The 20,891-nt window shown below is 40.7% G+C and overlaps 1 protein-coding gene across 1 annotated transcript in view; it reads left to right on the top strand.

Annotated features, from left to right (window-relative positions):
• The first annotated feature begins 446 nt into the window (after window positions 1–446).
• The window catches only part of sema3fa (sema domain, immunoglobulin domain (Ig), short basic domain, secreted, (semaphorin) 3Fa), a 44,727-nt gene continuing 24,282 nt past the window's right edge, over window positions 447–20,891 (top strand). The window contains exons 1-2 of the mRNA XM_026167515.2: window positions 447–963; window positions 2,351–2,504. Of these exons, the coding sequence (XP_026023300.2) occupies window positions 568–963; window positions 2,351–2,504 (550 nt within the window). The 5' untranslated portion in view covers window positions 447–567. The remainder of the gene's footprint in view (window positions 964–2,350; window positions 2,505–20,891) is intronic.

The raw sequence follows: 20,891 nt of genomic DNA on the forward strand, positions 1-20,891 counted from the left end.
GTTCCCTGCATTCAGTGTTAGATTCTATATGTGTTTATTATTATGAAATCAAGTCTTGTGGTGTTGAATTAGAATTATTAAGCTAGTGTGAGAGCTTCAAAGGAACTTTTGTTTTTGTTTTGATCTACCACAAACTTTAACTTAATTTGCCTTGTTGTCACACAGATAAATGCTTACAGATATGAAAACACTGAGTGAACATGAATAAAAACTCAGCATTATTCATGCTCTACTATTAACACTTAAAATTCCAGAAGATTCTGAATATATGGAAAATGTGATATGTTTATTACAGGCAGTGGGAATGCAGATGTTCCCTGATGCAAGTCATTAAAGGTAAAAACTGATTCTTCTGTGAGGCTTACTTATAGTTAGTGGTTGTGACAGTTGTAGCAGAGGGTGCGCGACAACTCTTCTATGCAATGTGGAAAGTAACATGAAAACTCACTAACTTGCAGGCGTCATGCTTTCTTTTGAGTAAGTTTACCTTTGTAGCCACCTGGAGTGTATGAAGGTGCAGAGCAGAGACGTTTTCTCTTCAATTTTGAGCAGGGACGACGCACACGGATGCTAAAGGTAGGTTCCCTCCCCCATGGGTGTGTCCACAGCCGGGAGACCTCAGCTTATCCACCTGCAAAAGCCGCTTCCCAGCACTACACACTTGAGCGTCGCTGCGCACGGTTGAAGATCCTCCCTTCTACGCACCAGGAACAATTCTTTCTTGGTCACCTTCTTGACTGGAAAATACAGATTCTGTTAATGCGATTTAGTGATCACTTCAAGTTAAGGCGGCCGCTTCAAGTTGATTTAAACCCAAGCTTTATTTGGCTCTGGGATAATCGTGTGGGATCTGCGGCGGATACACTGATACTCCTGCCTGCGGACAGAGGAGCTCAAACAATCTGTGGATGGTTTTCAGTGCTGACCAGCTATATCATAATATCCTCTGGACGTCACCATACGGTAGGTCATAATCTAAGTGCTTTTCAGCTACATGACAAGTTAAATTAAGTATTTATTTTCTGACAGATGCGCTCTTAAATCAATAGGAAGCCACATTTAATGGAATCGAGTAATAAGAATGTCTCCGTGTGTGCAAGATAGAATCTGTAATAAATAGAAGATGTATTTGAAATGTCTGTAAAATAATTTTTCCTTGAATATTAGAAATTTTCGTGTTTAGCACAAGCTTGCGCATATTTATATTTTGGTGTGGCTCTCCGGCGCGTGTGGGAGGTCGTTTTTAATGAGCGATACTCTGAAATACTGTTTTGAAATTTTGCAACAGCCAAGAGCAGCGTGTGTTTAATCACCAGTGCGAGTTTCTTTTAAAGACCTTAAAAGTTCTGACTTCGTGTGATGTCGTACCTTCAGAGGAAACGTATGTGCAGTTTTCAGCGGATTCTTTTTGACCGCTTAAAATCCCCGTTAACGTTATAAATGACACGTGGTTCATGTTCGTGTCCTCATAACTCAAAAGCCAAGTCAGGCTTTATTTTGGTTAACGGTCGGCTTTGGAGTTCTGCCTTCGGGGCTTAATGTGGAACTTGATCTTAAACCCTGACTGACAGTTTGACCTCATGCTCGGATCCGCGTTTACAACATCTGTGGCATGCGCAGACAATTACGGCAAAACACCTTCGCCAAAATTGTTTTTTATTGTTTCCAAATCTGGCGCTTCAGATGGCATTTCTCGTGACTTTTTGCGCTGGCGTTACGCGCATTTGTGCCGCCTGATCCACACGCGGATACCTCTTCAGATTCTTTTATGAGGACATTATCTTCAGCTCTCTTTGTGGCGGATAACAGCATGTTGATGCGCTTTGTGATTTAGTCTGTGAGCACTGCCGGTGCGCGCCAGGCGTGAGGGGGCAGCTCCGTGTACAACGGGTGAAACGAAGCTCTCGCTATAAACTAACAGTTACTGTTTTAAACTCTTAAACGTTTATTTATACGCACGTTTCATTGCACTGTTTCGAAAAGTAAAGATCTGCAGAGAGTGGCTAGGGGCGGGCAGCGGTATTTTCAGCTGGAAGGAGATTCCAGCCCATTCCCTGCTTAATAAAATGAAACGATCAAGTTGCGATTCCACCATATGATAGGCAACCAATTTAAAAAGGAAAAAAAAACTACACTAATTCATATCCAATTTTTTGCCATGTATCTCACTCATTGCTTGCTGTTCTGTGTGGTCTGACTTTAATGAAGGCAAAAGTAGCTGCATAATGCACCATTGATTGCAAGGAAACAACCAAATTACTTTAGTAACTACGAGTTGGTTACTGTACGAGTTTTGTGAATTGAAAGGGCTTTGCTCATTGTTTGATGGTCATCCCTGTCTGTCCCTCAGCTCCTGGATTCTCCTTTGTCCCTGTTAACAAACAGAGGAACAATGTTGTGGGACAAACTGTGCTGGTTGCTGGCCCTACTAGCTTTATCATCTGGGGGGCTGCCCCCTCCCAGCGAGCCCCTGTCTGCTCCCAGAATTTTCCTGTCCTTCAAAGGTAAGATATTGAAAATAATGCAGTGTCTGTGACCTAGTTGGTGTAGTTCTGTGTTTCTCTTCAGACATGCAGATTTGATTGCCACTTCGGTCAGCACTCTTTGATTTCGTGGGTTAACTGCTGGCACCGACTGAATTCAGGTCTTGGCAAGCCTGCCGTTTGTCCCTTCAGTGGTTAACACTGAGTTTGATTGTGTGATTGTGTGAGAGAGGCTTGATGAGCGGGATGAGGAGATGCGCTGCTGATTGTCCTGACTATTCAGGGTAAGAGAATATGTCTTCATCCAATCGCCTGGATGCAGTTTGTTCCCTAAACAGGCCTTTTTTGTGACCTCGGCTCTCTTCTGAAATCAAGTCAGATTTAACACTTGGCTGAGCACAAACTCAGGGTACACATCCAGCATGTTATGAATGTTAGCCAGTGCCATATGAGACCCTGTGTGTGTTGATCTGTCCCGTTAAAAGGCCTCAGTGGCAGTGTGTCGAGTGCTTTGTCATTCCATTGTTGGAATAGTCATTGCATCCATAACTGTTCTTGACATGTTATAGTACTTGTCCCTAAAAACACTTTAATAATTCTCAGATGAGGTCAGATCCTGGTCGTTTTATGAGATTACTGCACTTCAAATCTCATCTTTGTATTAGAAATTTGCCTAAATGTGATCATCTAGGAATGCTGAAGGTAAAAAGCAAGTGGGGGGGGGGATTTCATTTTTCTGAAAATGAAATCACAGATATCTCAGACGGTAACTTATGTTACATGTCAAGTGTTTTTACAGCACTGGTGTTTGCTTCAATTTCAATTGTGTTACTTGATATTGCAATCTTTATGCTAAGCTGATTTTAAAAAGCTCCAGGGGCTTTTCCGATTCTCCGGTTTTTCTCCTCAGATATTTTGTTTATCTGTTTGTTTTTCTTCATCCCTCGAATCCCATCTACTTCTCTTTGTCTTTAATCAAGCTGGATTTCACACACTAATGGTCGCACATTTACTTGGTAGAAAAGAGTTCATTTATTTTCTACTTCTTTTAATGAGTTCCTTTTTGTTTTTAATTAGTTTTCGAGGTTACTTTATGCCTCACAGGGCAACTTCAGATAACTGAAGACTAGAAATGCACCTAAGCTCTGCATTCCCTAATTGTATTGGTTTTGCACAGTACCGCTGGGAATACTTGTGTAATGTGCTTTTATTAATGTTTTTTTTAACTCGTCAGTGTATCACACTAGCGCTACCATGCAAATATGTTCACTTTAAATATTCTCCGTATGATAACATCCAGCTATTTTAACAAGCATCTCAATTTTGGAGTTAAAATAAAACACAGAGATACTAATTTATGCTGCCAAGTGTTCCCAGCTGTTGTTTTTGTACTACAATGCTGAATTTGCTCATTATGACCCAGCTTCACATATTTATCCATAAAGGTTAGACAGTATCGCTTTCTACTGATTATTTGCATTTTGTGAAGCTGGAAGAGAAGATTTTGCTGCGTTTGGCTAAAATCCAAGTTTGTTACAAAAAAACTCCACAATTTGTCTTTGCCTTTCAAATGTTTGCTCCCTATCAAAGCAAAAGACTGTGGGTCATACACATAGCTACACACAGTTGTGCATAATAAATATTACAATAAAATACACATACAACTTTAGTACTGCGTTTTATCCATTTATTTACTTTCCTTCAAACCCATTCTACATGCACTTCCACATATAGTTTATTAACGATGAGATTTAACTGTGTTTAACTGTGTTTTATATTGTTGATTCTCTTGGGACTGCAAAGAAAAAAAGTCCTGCACTATTATTGCTCGACTCTGGGCTTTTTTACTCGGCCTTCTAATTTTTAATTTTGTTTTTTTGTGTTGTTTTGTTTTCTTAACTGTATGGATTGGTTCATAATTTCAGTTTTGCTCTCTCTGTCACATAAAATAAACAAAGGTTTGCCTTGTAAACCACAACTATGAACCTAAGCCGATAAGTCTGACTAAAGCAGCTACTGAGTATGTTAGGGCAGGCTGAGTTATTAACTGTGATAAGGGCCAAGTGTGCAAACAGAGGCTAAGACCAAAGGAATGTCCATTCAAAGCAGAACATCAACCCAGACTTCAAAAGAGCTGACAAACACATGCAGACACACACATAGCATGCATCACTCTGTCAAGCAGCACATAAAGTCCCCCTGGATCCTTTACTCTCCTTGTAGCTGTAAAAAATGTGAAGTTTTAATACTCCCATCTAAACTCCCATCTACAACAAAAGTCACATTTATGCAGTTATGTACATGCACTCTTTGTCATAAAGACTGAGCAAGAATGGGTTAGATCAGCTGCTGAGAACTCCTATATTTACTTTTAAACAAGGCCTATAATCACGTGCTATTTTAGTGTGCATGGCTCTGAGAGGTTGTGACCCTGCAAACAGAAGCCAGTCACACCCGAGGTTAACTGCCCTCAAACTGTGGGAGAATGGCACCATATTAACAAGTAATAGCTTGTTAGGCTAATCCTCAGGCACATTTGAAAGTATTTAACTTTGTTTTTCTTCAGCCTCTGAACACCTGGGTGCAAGGTTACTTCTGAGAAGAAAGCAGCAGAGAAACAAAGACGAAGCCAGGCCGTCCTGTAATTGGACTAACTCTCGGGGACAGTCCTAATGTGGCTTCAGTCTTTGTACTCTCCCTCCCAAACAGACTTTTTGTCCCATCTAATGAGTCGATGATTGTCACGCCTGAACAAAGACTTCACTATCTGCTCATCTCTCCCAGCAGTTTTCAGAGTGAAGATCAGAAATACTGGCATGTCCCTCATGTCTTTAATCTATGGATAATTGGAATTTTGTTGCTTGTTCTATTTCTGACTACACAAATGGAGTCCTTTCACTGACTCTTGTGACTATAGGTACATTTATATGGTACATGTCAAGAGAAATTTGTCCTACATACTACATGCATCTTTTTGACTCCTGTGTTTCAAGTAAGCATTTTAATAATAACCCTTGCTTCACCGTGAGATAACACATCATTTTCAACAGATTATCAAAGGGACACTAATGAAACCCTTTTCCCCTTGCACCTCTTCCAACCTGCTTGCTTCTTATGTAGTTTTGACACCGGAGACAGAGTTAAGAGCCTCAGCCAAACCTGCCTGCAATCAAGTCTTAGCAATCAATGAGCTGCTGAAAGCTTATCCACAGCTAACCTGCATGCTTGCACATGATCCTTGGCTGCTCAGGCTGGATATTAAGCCTGGGAATATGTTTTTGCCTGATTCATTTCAGTAGATGTTAAAAAAAAACACGTGCAACCTTCTTAAATTGTCTTATTCGGTCTCCTTCAATCAAAGGCAAAGAGGTTGCACCAAACCATCATGTTATACTAGCAAATCACCGGGGAGATGGCAAATGCATTCAGCCAGCGAGTTTATAATTCTAAATCTTCTTTCTGTTCAGTTACAAAACTAATGCCTTTAATTAGTTTTCTCATCAGACCACATTGCACATTACATTGGATGTTATTGTATTACATGCAGCATCAACGGAGATGTTAAACATAATTGATCACACAGAGAAGCGTACAGTGTACATTACCACAATACAATCATTAATTTAGCATTGAATAAATAAAGATTATCCCTGATAGTGAGGGGTGCTTATGTTATTGCTTTTCCTAGTGATGAATTATTTTGTGTGTGGAGCTATGTGACTCACCTAAAGGTGGAGGGAGCTGAGAGTGTTGCTCTAAAGGGATAATTCAATTGATCTGAATGTGAAAGTTTTGCACAGAATCTTTAGTTCAGTGTGCTGCTCCAGGGTGACTCACCTGGTTTGTTGTTTCACTCTTTCAGATAGTTTTAAGTATTCACATCCTTTCCATTTCTTCATTATTTTTATTTGAAGCAAACTGGAGTTAGAAAAGTTTTACATTTTCCTTCTACATTTTTTTTCGCCCAATATCACGAATAAGTAAAAATTTAGAATTAAATCATTTGTATTTTTAAAGATAAGTGAGAATATTAGGCAAAATTGAAATTGCGAAACATTTTTGTCAAACAACTGATGTTTGTTTTTAAGACAGCTTGTAGTAGAAGAAGAAGAAGTAGTTTTTGGCAAACATATACACGTTTTGTCCCAACTAAAGTTCACATTTACGCTGCTCTAACCGTATACAGCATTGTCAAATTCAAACCTTGTGTGCGACTCTGCCTTCCGGCTGTGCATGTTTGCTTCTTTCCCAGCACAACGTCACTGGTACCTGAGGTTAACACATTTAGCACAACCCTTCACTTCCCCAGCCGACATGAAAGCAAATTCTGTGTGAAGATGTAGGTTGGAGGGTTCAGGGCTTTTTTTAATATATATATATAAATGTCCCAAATTCATATTACTATTTAATTAGCTGAACTATTTCAATATACTCCACTCACTGTATGCATCCATGCAAGACTGCACCTGTTGGCAGTTTGTAGGTTTTTCCTAGTATCTCCATTACAGAATGTAATGGTATCAAAAACGTTTCCAGAATGTAATATGTGCTGACTGTGGCACGCAAGCCCTCAGCAATTATTACTACACTTTGCTACTTTCTCTCAAGAGACGATGTTTGTGGAGGAGGGGAGGGATGTGCATCCCAGCAACCTCTGCTCTGCAGGATACATTCTGTCAAACTATGATTATTCAGGAGAGAAAAACAGAAGGCGACAGCTCCGGTGCTAAATATAGTGTCCTTCCTGTCTGTTTCTTTCTCTTTTTATCTTCCTCTCCTCCTCTGCCTCGTCATCCTCCTCCTCTGCCTTTACTCTACACTCACACCCTCTCTCTACTTGCCTGTTGATGAGACTGGCAGTGTGAGCAGCGGGAGGAGATCACCCCATGTGCAACCCACAGCAGGAGCATGTCGTTTTAGCACGTGCAAAACGCAAAAAAAGGGGCAGCTGTTTTGCCCAGACTTTACTTAAGAAGAAGCTACAACGGTGAGCTAGCAAGTGAATGTGTAAGTGGGGAGTGGGTGGACATCTGAAGGCTAAAGAAGGTTTCACGTACCAGCTCAACTAACATGCAGTAAGTGCTGAAGCTTGAAAGGAAATTATATGTGTGCATTATGTAGCCCTTTTATAGTAATTTTCACTCTGTAAATTACTGGCTCCCCACTCTTTAATGATGCCACAGAGACTAATACACACACACATCATTGCTCTCAATGAAAGGCACCACATTGAAAACATTTTCCCTCAATTTAAATACTTTTTCTGAGCTGGCATGCAGAACCCCCTGTCCCCCTGTGGTGATAAAAATGCTCAACATTCAAATGAAACTGTAATCACCCTGCTATTTATGATTCCTACTTTTAGGCATTTTAATCATAGTTTTAATTATTTGTAGAGGGGAGGAGCAGATATGATCATCTAGCTCCATCAGGATAAGCTTTTAGAGCAGATGCGACTAAAAATGAACATGCAGGGCACCCGGACTGTATCTTTATGTCATTTCAGAGTTGAAACTTTTTGAGTTACCGACATGAGTTTTGCTATAGGTGCAGACAATGCCCTCCCTAACTATAAATTCACATATTTTAACCTCAATTTGGGTCTAACTATTTTCACTCCCTATGTCTGGGTTTTGTTTACTTTTTCCTCCCCTTCACCTTGCACTGACAGCTTTATGACGATGAAAATTTGTGCTTTGATCAATGTATGTTTTTGTGTGCATGTGCAAAGTTTTCTCTGGTGACCCACAAAGTACACGTTAGACTATATTATAGTTAGAACTACATTGTAGGAGAGAGGCCTCGAGTTTAGGATTTTTCTTAACACTGTTGGCATTTTCATTGTTTTCTTTTAAAAAGAATCGCTTTGTTTGACCAATAAAAACAATGAAGTTTTATGACAGCCTTATGAAAGGTTTCTACATATAATATGAACATGCATATATTATATTAGATAGAACGGTTAGTGTCTGTGTGCCGCAGCTGATTGGTGCAAAATTGATACCATGATGAATTCAAGTTGCCCAAATTTTAGTCATTCCACTGGACAATATTGACCTTGACTCATTTAAATTGCAAAACTGGTATCATCATACTATGAATCATAATCATTAGCTTTGGCACAATATCACTTTTGTACACATTCAACCTTTAAGCTTTGTGTTTGGGATGCTCCACGGCTGTTCGGCATGCAGGGGATGCATTAACAGCTGTTACAGTTTCGTGAGTTGTGTAAAGGGGGCAACACTCAGCAGGGACAGAAAGACAGTCACACTATGATGGATGCACCTCCATGTGAAGGATGTGTAGGGGAGTGATAGAAAGTCTGAACATGTGTACATCCTGGTGTTTGTGTTTCAGGTCCCTGCTGCACTCTCTTTCTTTCTTTCTTTCTTTCTTTCTTTCTTTCTTTCTTTCTTTCTTTCTTTCTTTCTTTTTTAATCGAAAAGTGGCAGACAAGATAAAAATAGATGTCAGACATGCTTTTTTACTCCTTCATGTTAGAGAGACATATTGAAGAAAATTAGTTATTGTAGTCTTTGTAAGGGATAGTTCAATAATAAGCCGGTAATTTTTGAGGTGTGATTTTAATCCTTATTAAAGGCAGATTATTTAGCAGGCTGTGATGAACCTCACCACCCGCAGAACAGGCGGGACGGCGAGGGAGCGGAAGAGTGCTTAAAGATGGAGTTACAGAGGATGCTGCGGTTTTCTTAAGATTCAGAGTGACAGGGAGGAATGGGAGAGTCTTCTAATATTCATTTTAAGTCCATGCGGTTATGTCTGCATTGTTTGTTTGTGTGTGCATGTGTGTGTGTGTGCATATGTGTGTGTGGGTGCTCATATGCTTGCAGAGCTTCCTCTGTAAAGAGCTGCTATCTATGACACTGCTTTGGTTTGGTTGCCATAGCAGCATCTACCTGTCACTCCTCACAAACTGAATCGGGTTCAAATGATTCTCTCTACAGAGATGAGGTGGGATGCAATCACAGCTTTGTGCTTATTTCCCCAGATGTTTGCTGTCTCGTCTACTCTCAGGCAACCCTGAGGTAAAGCAGCAGCATCCAGTCTTCAAGGCTCAGTTAAGACAAATGAGACAATACATTTGTTAAAACAATAGACTTTGATGAGGTTGTGGTGTGATCTTCTGAAAAAATAGAGGATTGGGCAACGAATAAATTAAGGATTTAGTTCTGTGCAGAGGCTCCACCGGGACTAGACTTGCTCTCCAGATGTGACTGAGGTGTGGGAGTCTTCACGGGTTCACAACTCAGACTGAAATTAAGGAGACAGGGGGTCAAGGGCACCTTTCTACTTGTTTATCTTAGACAGCTATCATTCATTTTTATTTGTCTGTCAGTGTTTGGATCTAGTTACCGCAGTGCCAGTGACCTCATTCCTATGGTGCCCATTTTGAAAATATTAGATGGTATACTTTTCAGGGTACATACATTACTGTCTTATATGGCTTTAAATGTATGTGTCTGTGTTACTAAATATAAACTACCTTGAATAGCAACGTAATGTTGCTTTATTTTTACTTTGGAAGGCTTTCAAACATTTAATATCCATCCATTTTCTCTCGCTTATCCAATTCAGGGTTGTGGTGGGGGTGGAGCCTATTCCAGCTGTCACAAAGCAAGGGGCGGGGTACAGCTTGGATAGGTCAACAGTCTGCTGCAGGGCTAACTGAGAAAGACAAGCATTCACTTTCACATTCACACCTAATTCAGAATCACAAATTAACCTAGCATGCATGTGTTTGGGCTGTGGGAGGTTGATAGAGTGTCCAGAGGGAACCCAAACAGGCCCTGGGACAAAATGCAAACTCCACACAGAAAGACCTGAGTGACCATAGATCTGCTGAATAGCTTTTTCCAGTACAAATAATACATAAATTAAGCCTTTCAGATGTGAGTGAAATTTCCCCAAACTTATTATCATGTGAATTAGAAATTAGCAACTTTAATGTATCCCAAGCAAAAATACTAAACTTTTGCTAAAAGAAGCGTTCCAAGTGCAAGGATTTGTTGTTGTTTTAGCTTTTATCAATAGTATCGGTTATGGCTGAAACAGTAATATTTATAATCAGAACATATTTTCTCCAAAATCACTATCCAATGTTTTGTTTGAGACATGTACATTTATCTGCATAGTACATTCTGCAGGCAACATTTATAATCGGCTTGATTGGTCAAGCAACACTTCCCACTGTACTGCTTGTCTAGTGTTCAAACCATTGCATTTTACAGAAAGGATTGATCTCGTTGGATTAGAACACATACAATCTTGGAGTCTTCATCCTTTTGGGGGGCTTTTCCTGTCAGCCTGGTCCTATCTGCAATAACAGGTCTGTTTGAGAGTGACTTTGCATTAGAAGCGATGATGTGTAGAAAAGTTATCAGTGGTATCATGTGTCTAAGAGGATTTTCTGCAGCTGCATCACTCTAGTATTATCTGAATCTGACTTGAACTGTGATAGGCTCAGTTCCCGTGATATGTTCAACTTTAATGAAATCCAGTTAAAAAAGAAAAACTTTAAAACTTCATTTAAAGTACATAACAGATATCAGTATGCATAGCACAGAACTGTAGTCGCATACACAAGATAGTGACAAATAAAAGTTGAAAAATCAAAACGTATAAAGCACATAATAATGACTGTAAATGCTATAAAAGCCTTTTGAACTTGCCTTGTTCCAACTCAGATATCTAGGAGGACATACAGAAAGACAGAGAATGCCAGATAAGGGTTGAGAGAGAAATGAGGATTGTCGGGAAGACAGGCTGAGAGGAGGAAAAGGTGAAGGGAGCAACAGAGCTGATTCAGAGAAGGCTCTAAGAGTGCTAATGGACTACAGGGCATCAGTGTCAGGTTTGCTATCTCAGCCCGAGCAGAGTGGATAAATGGAAGGATTTGAGAATGAAAAGGAGGAGAGGAGCGTGGGTGCGCAAAAGGCATACTCGGGTCGAATTTTGCGTCTGCTTCCCATTAGTTGTATATGAGTGTTGGATAAGATGGTTTACTTCAGCTTGTGCCTTCATGGACAGCCTCCACAGGTCAGTCCTGTGCCAATGGCCTGGCTGTAACCTTGTGCTGCGAAGCCTAATGTTGGAATCCATAAAAACTGCTGTGTGTTTATTCACATGCACATATTGTCATACAGATTGGCTTAGGAGTGCTCTAAGAAATTTGGACTAAAGCCCCAAGTGTGTCACACATGTCTTCACCAGCAACACAAAATGTTTTGAAAGCAAAGTACAAACTTGTACAAATATTTCACAACCATTACACATTGCCAAGTTGGTTTTATGGGAAATGCTTGCTTTCCTAAGTGATGGGCCAAAGCTGACTTTAGGCAGAAAGCCGAATAACATCAAATACCTGTAATCGTATGATTTTTTTTTCTTTTGCAGGTGTGGGAGATGTAGTCTGTTAAAGTCTCTGAGTATACACACTGGATAACTACCAAGTAGCTGTCTATGTGATTGTGGCAGAAATGAGGCCTATGGTTGAGTCTGACCATGAGTCTGTGGGAGGCTGCAGCAGTCTCACTATTGGATTAAAAAAGGAGGAGGAGAACATTCCTCCTCCTCCTGCCTCCTGTCAGAGTTGTATTTCATCATTTAGTTACTAACCTCTCCCTTCATATGCTCTACATACATTCTCTCTGCATGATGCATAACTGGTGAAAACCGAGCCTCTGTCAGATGCTAACATCATTACCAAACCCACCTTCAAAGTTTGAGATGTAAATGCTCAGTAAATAGCAAAGCTTTCCTTGTCAGATTGATTTCGCTTGAATCGGATTTGTATTTCCTACGTTCCATTAGCTGCTTTGGCTTCAGGCAAGGAATGACCGAGTTTCAAGGTCAGAGCTTTGAGTGAGATCACGCTTGTGTGGCCAAGAACCCCCCTGAACCCATTTAGTCCTGGACGAGCAACAGAGAGGAACTGGGCACAATAGGAAGGGCAGAATGGGGTAGAACATGAGTTTTCCAAGCTGTGTTTTCTGGGTTTATACACTGATGTGCTTCCTGATAATGTGTCGATTGTGGATGGGAGGATATGGCCTCTCATCCGTAATCATTGTAGCGTTTGCATTGACACGATGCCAAGATTTTTCTCCATGCCTGGCCTATTTACGCCCCTTTTCCTCCAGCTTTGTTACTCAGCCCTGTTCTCAGGAACCTTCTCTAGGTGTCCTTAATGGTATGTTGGCAGTGTTGTCCATGGTGTATGCGCCATATGTGTGTGCCTGTGTTACTGCATACATATGTATGAATGAGAAATGGGAGTAAAGGCCTCCTATGTTGCTGTTGTTATTGTTGTTGTTGGTGTCGACGCCTCACTCATCCCCGTGAATGGACTGCTTGGTCTCAATAGAAGAGGGGCGTTCATGTGGGTTGGGTCCATCATTCATTTACTTCATTCATGTCCCCAGGGAGGCAGAGGGGGAGTGGCATACATTGGCATGGCATTAACGCTCAAAGCATCTCTGTCTGTCCTTTGCCTCCCTCTGCTCACACTCCCTCTGCCTCTCATCATTCTCGTCTCTCACTTTTTCTCCTCTTGGCACAAATGGCAAAACAGTCATTACTCAAAGCTTGGCTATGATCCTGGGCTTTCATGTTCTGTAGGATTTCATGTTAGATGGATTGATGCTCCTCTGGATCTTGTGCTTCACCACACTACAATGATGGAAGACCACAGACAGCCTTTCAGGAACCTTAGAAGAGGCAGCACCTCTTGGCACAAACACAGAGGCACAAACTATTTTCCATGGCTGACAGATTTAGTTTTAATGCGGTCAGTTCAGCTGAGAATCAGACAGAGGAAACAAAAAGTATGATCTCCAATCCAAATGACGCTTCGTTCAAGTGTTATCGTATTTAGAAAGCATGAGATGCTTCGAATTCATTCGCCTGTGGCTCTGATTACACGAGTGCCATTAGCAAACAGGATTGGTGCACAGTGTGAAATTTACCATTTCACTACCGTGGCGAGATTACACCGTCCTATTAAACCTTCTGTTCATGCGTATTCACAAATCTTTGCAAGACATTATGAGCAAATTAGACCCTAAAAGCAACAGGATCCTTGTTTGCTTTTCAACATTTTTTGCATGGTTTGGTTTTTAACTGAATTATGTTTATTTTTGCAGTGAAAACTAAATGGTAAATAGATACTGGTGCTTATATAGTGCTTTTCTGCTCAATTTAAGCTCTCAAAATGATTTGTTACTACAAGCCTCATGCACACACATGTGCTTTTTTTCACTACCTTCAATTTTTTTAACCTAACATTCACAGACTTACTGAATCCAGAGTTGCCCATGATGAATCCACGTCTTGCCCACAGATACTTTGACATACAAGTTGAAGGATCTAACCACCGACCTTTTGATTAGTAGACGATCCCAAGTCACAACTGCCCCAAAACTACTGCTGTATGTGTAGTCAAGCTGATAGTCAAAATGTAGCACATGGGAGCAGCAGATCCCTGGGTTGAAAACTTGCTGTCTTGCTCTTTTCCTCAGCGCCTGTCCTTATGAAATAAAGACTCAAATACCCCACAAAATTACAATGCTTCAGTTCCACAGAGAAGCCCAGCATTTTTACAAACACACAGAGTTGTCCAACAGGAAGTTAAGCCTAGTGGGTATTGTGGACAGCAAAATGAAATTTCTGTGTAGTAGACAAGATATAAATAATACAGTATGGAGTGCATGAGAAGTGTAATTTTTCCCTTAGGATGATAGCTTCCTCATGCTCCAGTGCTTCAAGGATTTTAAGTGTTAAGATTGCCTAATATAACCTGAGTGAGTTATTTTTTTTATCTGAAAGTGATAATGTCTGTAAAGGTTATCTCAACGCTAAAGGTAATTGGAAAGGTCATTGGGGAAAAAGCACTAAGAATATTTCCTCAGCTATGAAAACACATAAATTGTTAAGATAAGAAACTAGCTGCGGGGATTATGTATTGCCTCGCCTACCAAATATGAGATAAACTGCGCAGCATACACTTATTGTATCGCAGTAGTCTCTTGACAGCCTATTTTCAGATTCAGTTTAAATATCTTTGTTGCAAAATATTTTTCTATTGCAGGACCCAGTTGCATGACAATCAAAAGACTATCCCTCAGCTCTTCCAGCTCTATCATGTGTGAGTGCTGCGGATGATTCACTAGTTCTTCAGATGATCATAACCAGACTGCTGGAAAAGCTACAAGAGAAAATATGGCAAGCTGCAAACAAACAAATCTCAGGCACAAAAAAAAAAAGAAAGAAACTTGTCTGCCGTTCAGATCTGATGAATGAAAAAATGATAACGAAGACAGGAGATGGGAGTGCGAGTGGGTGAGAGGGGCCACTCATAAAGGAAAAAAGTCTCTCTCCATTCCTGATGTAGAATAGTCTGTGTTTGGGTTCCTTATCAGTGCAGAGCGGATGGCTAAGCACTGATTTATGACAAGGTATGACAGTGCAAGATAAGAGCATTTTTAGCCTCTATGTGTCTGTGCAATCATTGGCCTCTTTCAGCACCCCATGCAAGGAGGGATGGAGGGTGACTGTGACCAGCATTTCCCACTGTCACGCAAGGCGCCTCCTTCCAACTGATAAGCGCCCTACCTTCCTCTCATTCTGTTGCTCTTCGTGTTTCTCTATCTGTCGTCATCGTTCTCCTATCAAAACGTGCTTCCAGCTAATACTTTCTTTTGTTAAACATGATGGATGTAAAAGTGCAGACAGCAGTATGTATGCTGCGACATATGAGCCTAAACCCAAATAGCTACGAACCACTGAATTTTAAAGCACAATGTAATGTGCTGGTGGAGGCTTAACTGTGTCATGACTGCTTAACTGCTGAAAAGGTCATTTCAACATTTCTTATCTACCTCCACTGCATACTAAATCTCACAGAGCAGAACTGCCAACAATAACATACCAGAAAATTCTTCACCATTTTCTGATCCGTTGCATCCAGAGTTTTGTTCCACATGGTGTATGTAATTGATAAAGCTTGCAATTTGAACACAGGCCAATCTCACTTGCCCATTTCATGCCTGGAGTGCAGTAATTGCTGCACGGCATTGACACGAAGGTCTTATGTGACAGGCCTTGATGTGGGCTGTGTAGGGCAGACAAGTTATCTTGTATCTGTTTTTTCTATGATTTTATCCATCTGTTCTCCATTCCTCACTTTGAACTCTGCCAATTTTGATACCTCTGCCTCCTATATCTGCGAAAAATCTCACCATTCAGTATCACAGTTTCACTTGGGAAACTTCGAATGAATTTGAACCTAACCGTAGCTATTCACACATTGTTTGAGCTCTGTTCTTAAACAGACACCCCCTGAATGCTGACCCTCGTGGTCATGGGTGGGGAAAAAAAGGCCACAAGGGTCACAAGGTAGGATGTCCCAGCTGTCTATCAAACATAAAAGCTGCCAAATTACCAAGCACTGGTGTTTAAAAATTTCAGAGTGTGTGCGCCAGTCCGCAAGAGAAGCAGAAAGGATCGTGAATTACACAGACAGACAGTAATCTATAGGTCTGTCAGCCTGTCACTCAGCCTGACCTTGGATAGCTTTACTTTAATTGCAGGGTGGTATGAGAGAGTGGGGCCCACCTTCAGCAGACAATTCACTTTATCCATTAAAGATATAATGGCTGCCAACGTGTTTCGTCTTGAAAGACATTTTCTGCTTTTAAAGCGCATGTTTAACCTGCTGGAATGTAAATGATCATTTTTAGCCTGTAATTATTTTCTGCAAGGCCCCTTCATTTTTAAATAATCCAGGTCTTCCACTTCAGAGCTTAATATTTCTGTAGTCACATGTGGAAGTTGATATTGCTTGTAAGAAAAAGGTAACACTAAAGCTCATGGCATTGAAATTCACTGTTTGTCTGTGAGAATATAGTTCCACCTGTAGTCCCTGCTGCAACCGTGATGTATTTTTGCACTTTAAAGTTAGGATTAGCTCTCCTGCCACTGTGTCATTTTGTTGTCTTTGCAGAGACCCTTTGTAAACCACAGATGCAAAACAAGCATGCATTAATAGATCTCAAAGATATCCCGAAACCGAGTTATTTCTAAAGCTTCTGTGGCTCTACGTTTCTTTCAGTTACCCCTCCCCCCTTTCTGCTCCTACTCTCCTCTCCCACATTCTTACTATAGCCTATGTCCATCATACAGGCGCTAAGAAAATATGAATACCCCTGACTGATGGTCATCATCTCCCACTTTGTTTTCCCCACTCATCTCCTCCTATTTATGCCAGATAGACTGACAGACAGCAAGTAGACAGTTAACATGGATGCTCTTTCACTCACAGCACCCAGTCAGCTAATTCTCACCAGTTGGCCTTCCCTACTTTCTTTTCTTCCCGCAGCTCTCACCAAACTTTCCCGCTGATCTCATTCAATGTCAGAATCAAACCCCCGTGTGCACGCATGTGTTTGTGTTGATGTGAGCCTGCATTGAATCTCTCTAATGCTTGCAAATGTACTAAAATCCAAAAAGGGTTAGTGTTTAAAGGGTGACGAACAAAAGATGATTGATGAAAAGAGGCAGTGGGATGCTAGACTCAGTGATAACTGCTGTTGTCTGCAGACAGAATATAAGTTTGTCTGAAGTGTCAGTCCTTGCATAAAAGCCACAAAACATAAAAGAATCACAGAAGTGAAGGCTGCTGGACTTGGTAGACACACAACACAGAATCAGACGCACAGAGATATAGTTGCTGCCTCAATTTGGTCTTTTTCTCAGGGGGATTTAGTTATAGGAGATATTTGGTGTAAGCAGCTTAAATCAAAGAAATGAAACGCTTTAAAACAACATCAGGCATTAGTGGGGCTCAACTACTCTCGCCTCGGCCATAAGAAGAAGCATAATATTGTTTCTGGGCTGCTCCTGAGTAAAAGAAGCTCGGGTATTACCTATAAAAACTGTTCAGGGAATATATGTGTATGTTTGAGTATATGTTCAACTTTCAAGAGAATCTTTGCAGGTTAATTAACTTTTTTTTAGCCAATTTTGTTGTTTCAGTACTTGTACTTGGAGGCAGAGTTTTGTTTTTGTTGTTTTTTTTCCTCTGAATGTAATTATCTTTATAGTCATCTTGTGGGATCAATGCCATTGATCTGCTGGTTGACCAGTGCACAGTCTGGCCTCTAATGGAGTGGATTACTGGAGGAATGTTATATTTGATTCGTCTGGGAAAGATCATCTCTTGAGGGAGTGTTTTGAAAAATCTTGACCTTCATGGAAGTTTCAGTCAATAATTGCTCGTAGTGGCAGCCCATAAATATTTATATTTATGGGAATATTTTTGTAATATATCTCAATGTAAACAAATGATCATTTATCAGTGTACTCCAATTCTAAACGAGACATGAATGTCAACAGCAGCTAATATCTGGTGAAATAACTATTAGAGAAAAATTCAGGAAGATCCCCAGATGTCACTGGTGCTCATCCTCTTGGGGATGTGTGGAAATTTCTAGAAAATTCAATGAATATTTCATCCAAAGTTGAGATATTTCATACTGATATTGACTGGCCAATAGAATACCATTGTCATACCCAATGCTATTCTGCTACTGTCAAATAAATGGTGTCAGTAGTCTGTCAAGAATGTGACAGTGCAACAGATGGTGCGGGAAACATTTACAATGATATTTCCTTTAATTGGACCCTTTAAGCTGGCTTCAAAAGGACACTAAGGTCTTATGAGCTACCATGCCTGCTTCTGCCATTGCACCAACGCGTAACTCCACAGTTTCTGAGAACAAAGCCTGTCAGACAGCTGAGGAGGTCCAAACTACAGCAGCCCATCGGACGACCACACCACACCGCTCAACAACCAGCCGCATGATTGTCGAGAATTATCTGGTTGTCTTTTGCCTGTCATGCAGCATTAGTGCACAAGGCTGAACTGGGGATGTGTGGTGACACGTACCTGGTCGGGGGTAACCCCGCTATTGTGTAGCTGTGACGTGGGGTCAAGTGGATGTATGCAGCAGCAGGGTATGTGGCATAATGTCAACTGAGCTGACTCAGATGGGCTTCTGGCACTTCCACATCAGTGGGTTGTAGAATGATCATTTCAGAGATTTTGGTGGCCTTGAAGCTTGGCCTGTCTGATCATTGGGGTGTAATGACAGTGTTATGTTAATATTACAAAGTTTTACTGATCATCTTATTTTACACAATCAAATATCATAGTTGGTGAGTAGCAATAAAAATAAATTTTATGTTCTTTTTTTTGTTGTTTTTTAATAAAAATGTTAAAACTTGTTCAAAAGGCCTAATGTTATTAGACATGCCACTTGAGAACCCTCTTTATACATCTAATTTAAATGGGTGAAGAACAAGAGTGACAGCAGGAGCAAAATACATCTTCACTGAACACATTTCCCGAATTTCTCTACCTTTTCCACCTGCAGCATGCTGGGTGCCAAAGAAAAGAGAAAAAGATTCGGCAGAAAAAAGGCATTTGTTATCTCAGTGGGCTGGTATGCAGACAGAGGCTAGTGGATACTAGCAGGATCAGACAAGCCAAAGAATATGAGAGGTGTTTGAGGAAGCTTGTTGATAAATGAAAATGGCGTTAAGCAGGAATGATTTAATGTAAATAGGGGTGGTATAGCTGCTATAATATATTTACTAGAGCTGTATGCATATATCTTTAAAGAATTCCCACATTGTTCTGGGTGGTGGGCAAGGCTGATGGAAATGTTCAGTGTGAAGAAATTGTTGCTGGATGGCAACGTGATAAATGATCTTGAGATATTTGTTTACATGTCGCTCCTCTCTGGGAAATGATTTGGTTTCATTTTGTAAATTAAAGGAATAATTCAAAAGTAATTTTCTCAAAAATATGAATTTAAAAGTTCATTCGTTTTGATCCCAGCTGATATAAATTGTTACATTGTTTATTGGCTTATCTGGACATGAATTAAGAGTTTTTCCAATTGGACAATACTACAATGCTTGATTAATGCACAAAACCCTTTTTATCAGATTTGTAATGATATTTGTGGTGTCACAAAAGACCGTCAGTTCAGAACCTCAAATAAGCAGTGGTTTCCTGTGACCTCCAAATCTGTCTGACCACCTTCCTCTGTGGACGGTGTGGTTTTTAAACAATGCAACACTGTTTTCTCCATTCCCCCTGAGAGACAAGAGTCCCGATTTCTACAGCCGCTAGATATTTTTGTCACTTACATTAAACCTTTAGGAGGATTTGCTGAAAAAACTTGTGCCTGCACCTTCCCACATATGGCTGCCTGTGGAGTGAACTGGATTTCCAGAAGAGAAGAGGAATAAAGTTTCCAGTTTCTGTCCAAGATATTAAAGTTGGACTACATCATACCACGTGACCAGTTCATCTGATGAGGCTGACCACCACCCAAGGGATTGTTCACCAATACACTGTTTGTTTAAGCCATAGTTTCTTAGATGCAAAATAAATAAATAAAGGAAATGCTAAAATGAGTCTCCATAAACAAAACGTAAACACAAACTTTACCTGGGCAATGAAGGAATACACTGATCTGTTGACCTTATGTTGCCACAACAGGTGTGATGTGTCCAAACCCGCAGGAGGGTCTTGCACTTTGACGCTGGTAGTGAATCTTTTGGTCCTTTGAGTTGTGAGTTAGGGCCTCCATGGATCATTCTTGTTCAGGTGCATCTCGTGGTCAATAAGATTGGGATCTAGGGAGCTTGGAGGCCTGTCTGCCATAAAGGAGTGTGTTTATTTTGCATCAGTGTTTACGTGGGTGGTACCTACCAAGAAGTAGACCCCACATGAATGCCAGGACCCAAAGGTTCCCATCAGAACATTGCATGCAAGATGATTAATGTTAATCACTTCTAAGCGCTTCACTTAGCCGTCAGTGTTTTTGTTGTTGTGGCTGATCTCTGTGTATTTGTGCTGTTTGTATATTGTTGATGAAGATCATACTTGCTCATTACTTTGTTGACTTTTAAGTCTCTCTTCCATCTCTTGTTTTTTAACTAACCTGGCAGCGGAGGTCCTAATCAGTGTTTGTGTGTAGCTGGGCAGACAATCAGGGTGTTTTCGTCCTCACTCCAACTCATGATTAGAATTGAAGAGCCTCTGTGTGCCTTTGTGAGCTTTGTTTTTGGCCCTGAAGCAGCTCTAGAGGAGTCTCAGCCTCTCTGCCTTGGCTGTACAGAGGAGCTTTCATAGAGTTTGACTCAGAGTTTCTATGGCTCTCTCCTGCCTGCTTTGATAAATGGAAGTTCTTAGGTTCGCTGTCAGCCTCCTCTACCCTCGGGACTCCTCCTTCCATTCTCACTCCTCTACCGTAACATTTGCTGTTGTGGGTGAAAAATCACCATAGGGAATAGAGTAGATTCTCAGTGCTTGAC

Source organism: Astatotilapia calliptera, chromosome 5, assembly GCF_964374335.1.
Source record: "Astatotilapia calliptera chromosome 5, fAstCal68.1, whole genome shotgun sequence".
NCBI classification, from domain to species: domain Eukaryota; kingdom Metazoa; phylum Chordata; class Actinopteri; order Cichliformes; family Cichlidae; genus Astatotilapia; species Astatotilapia calliptera.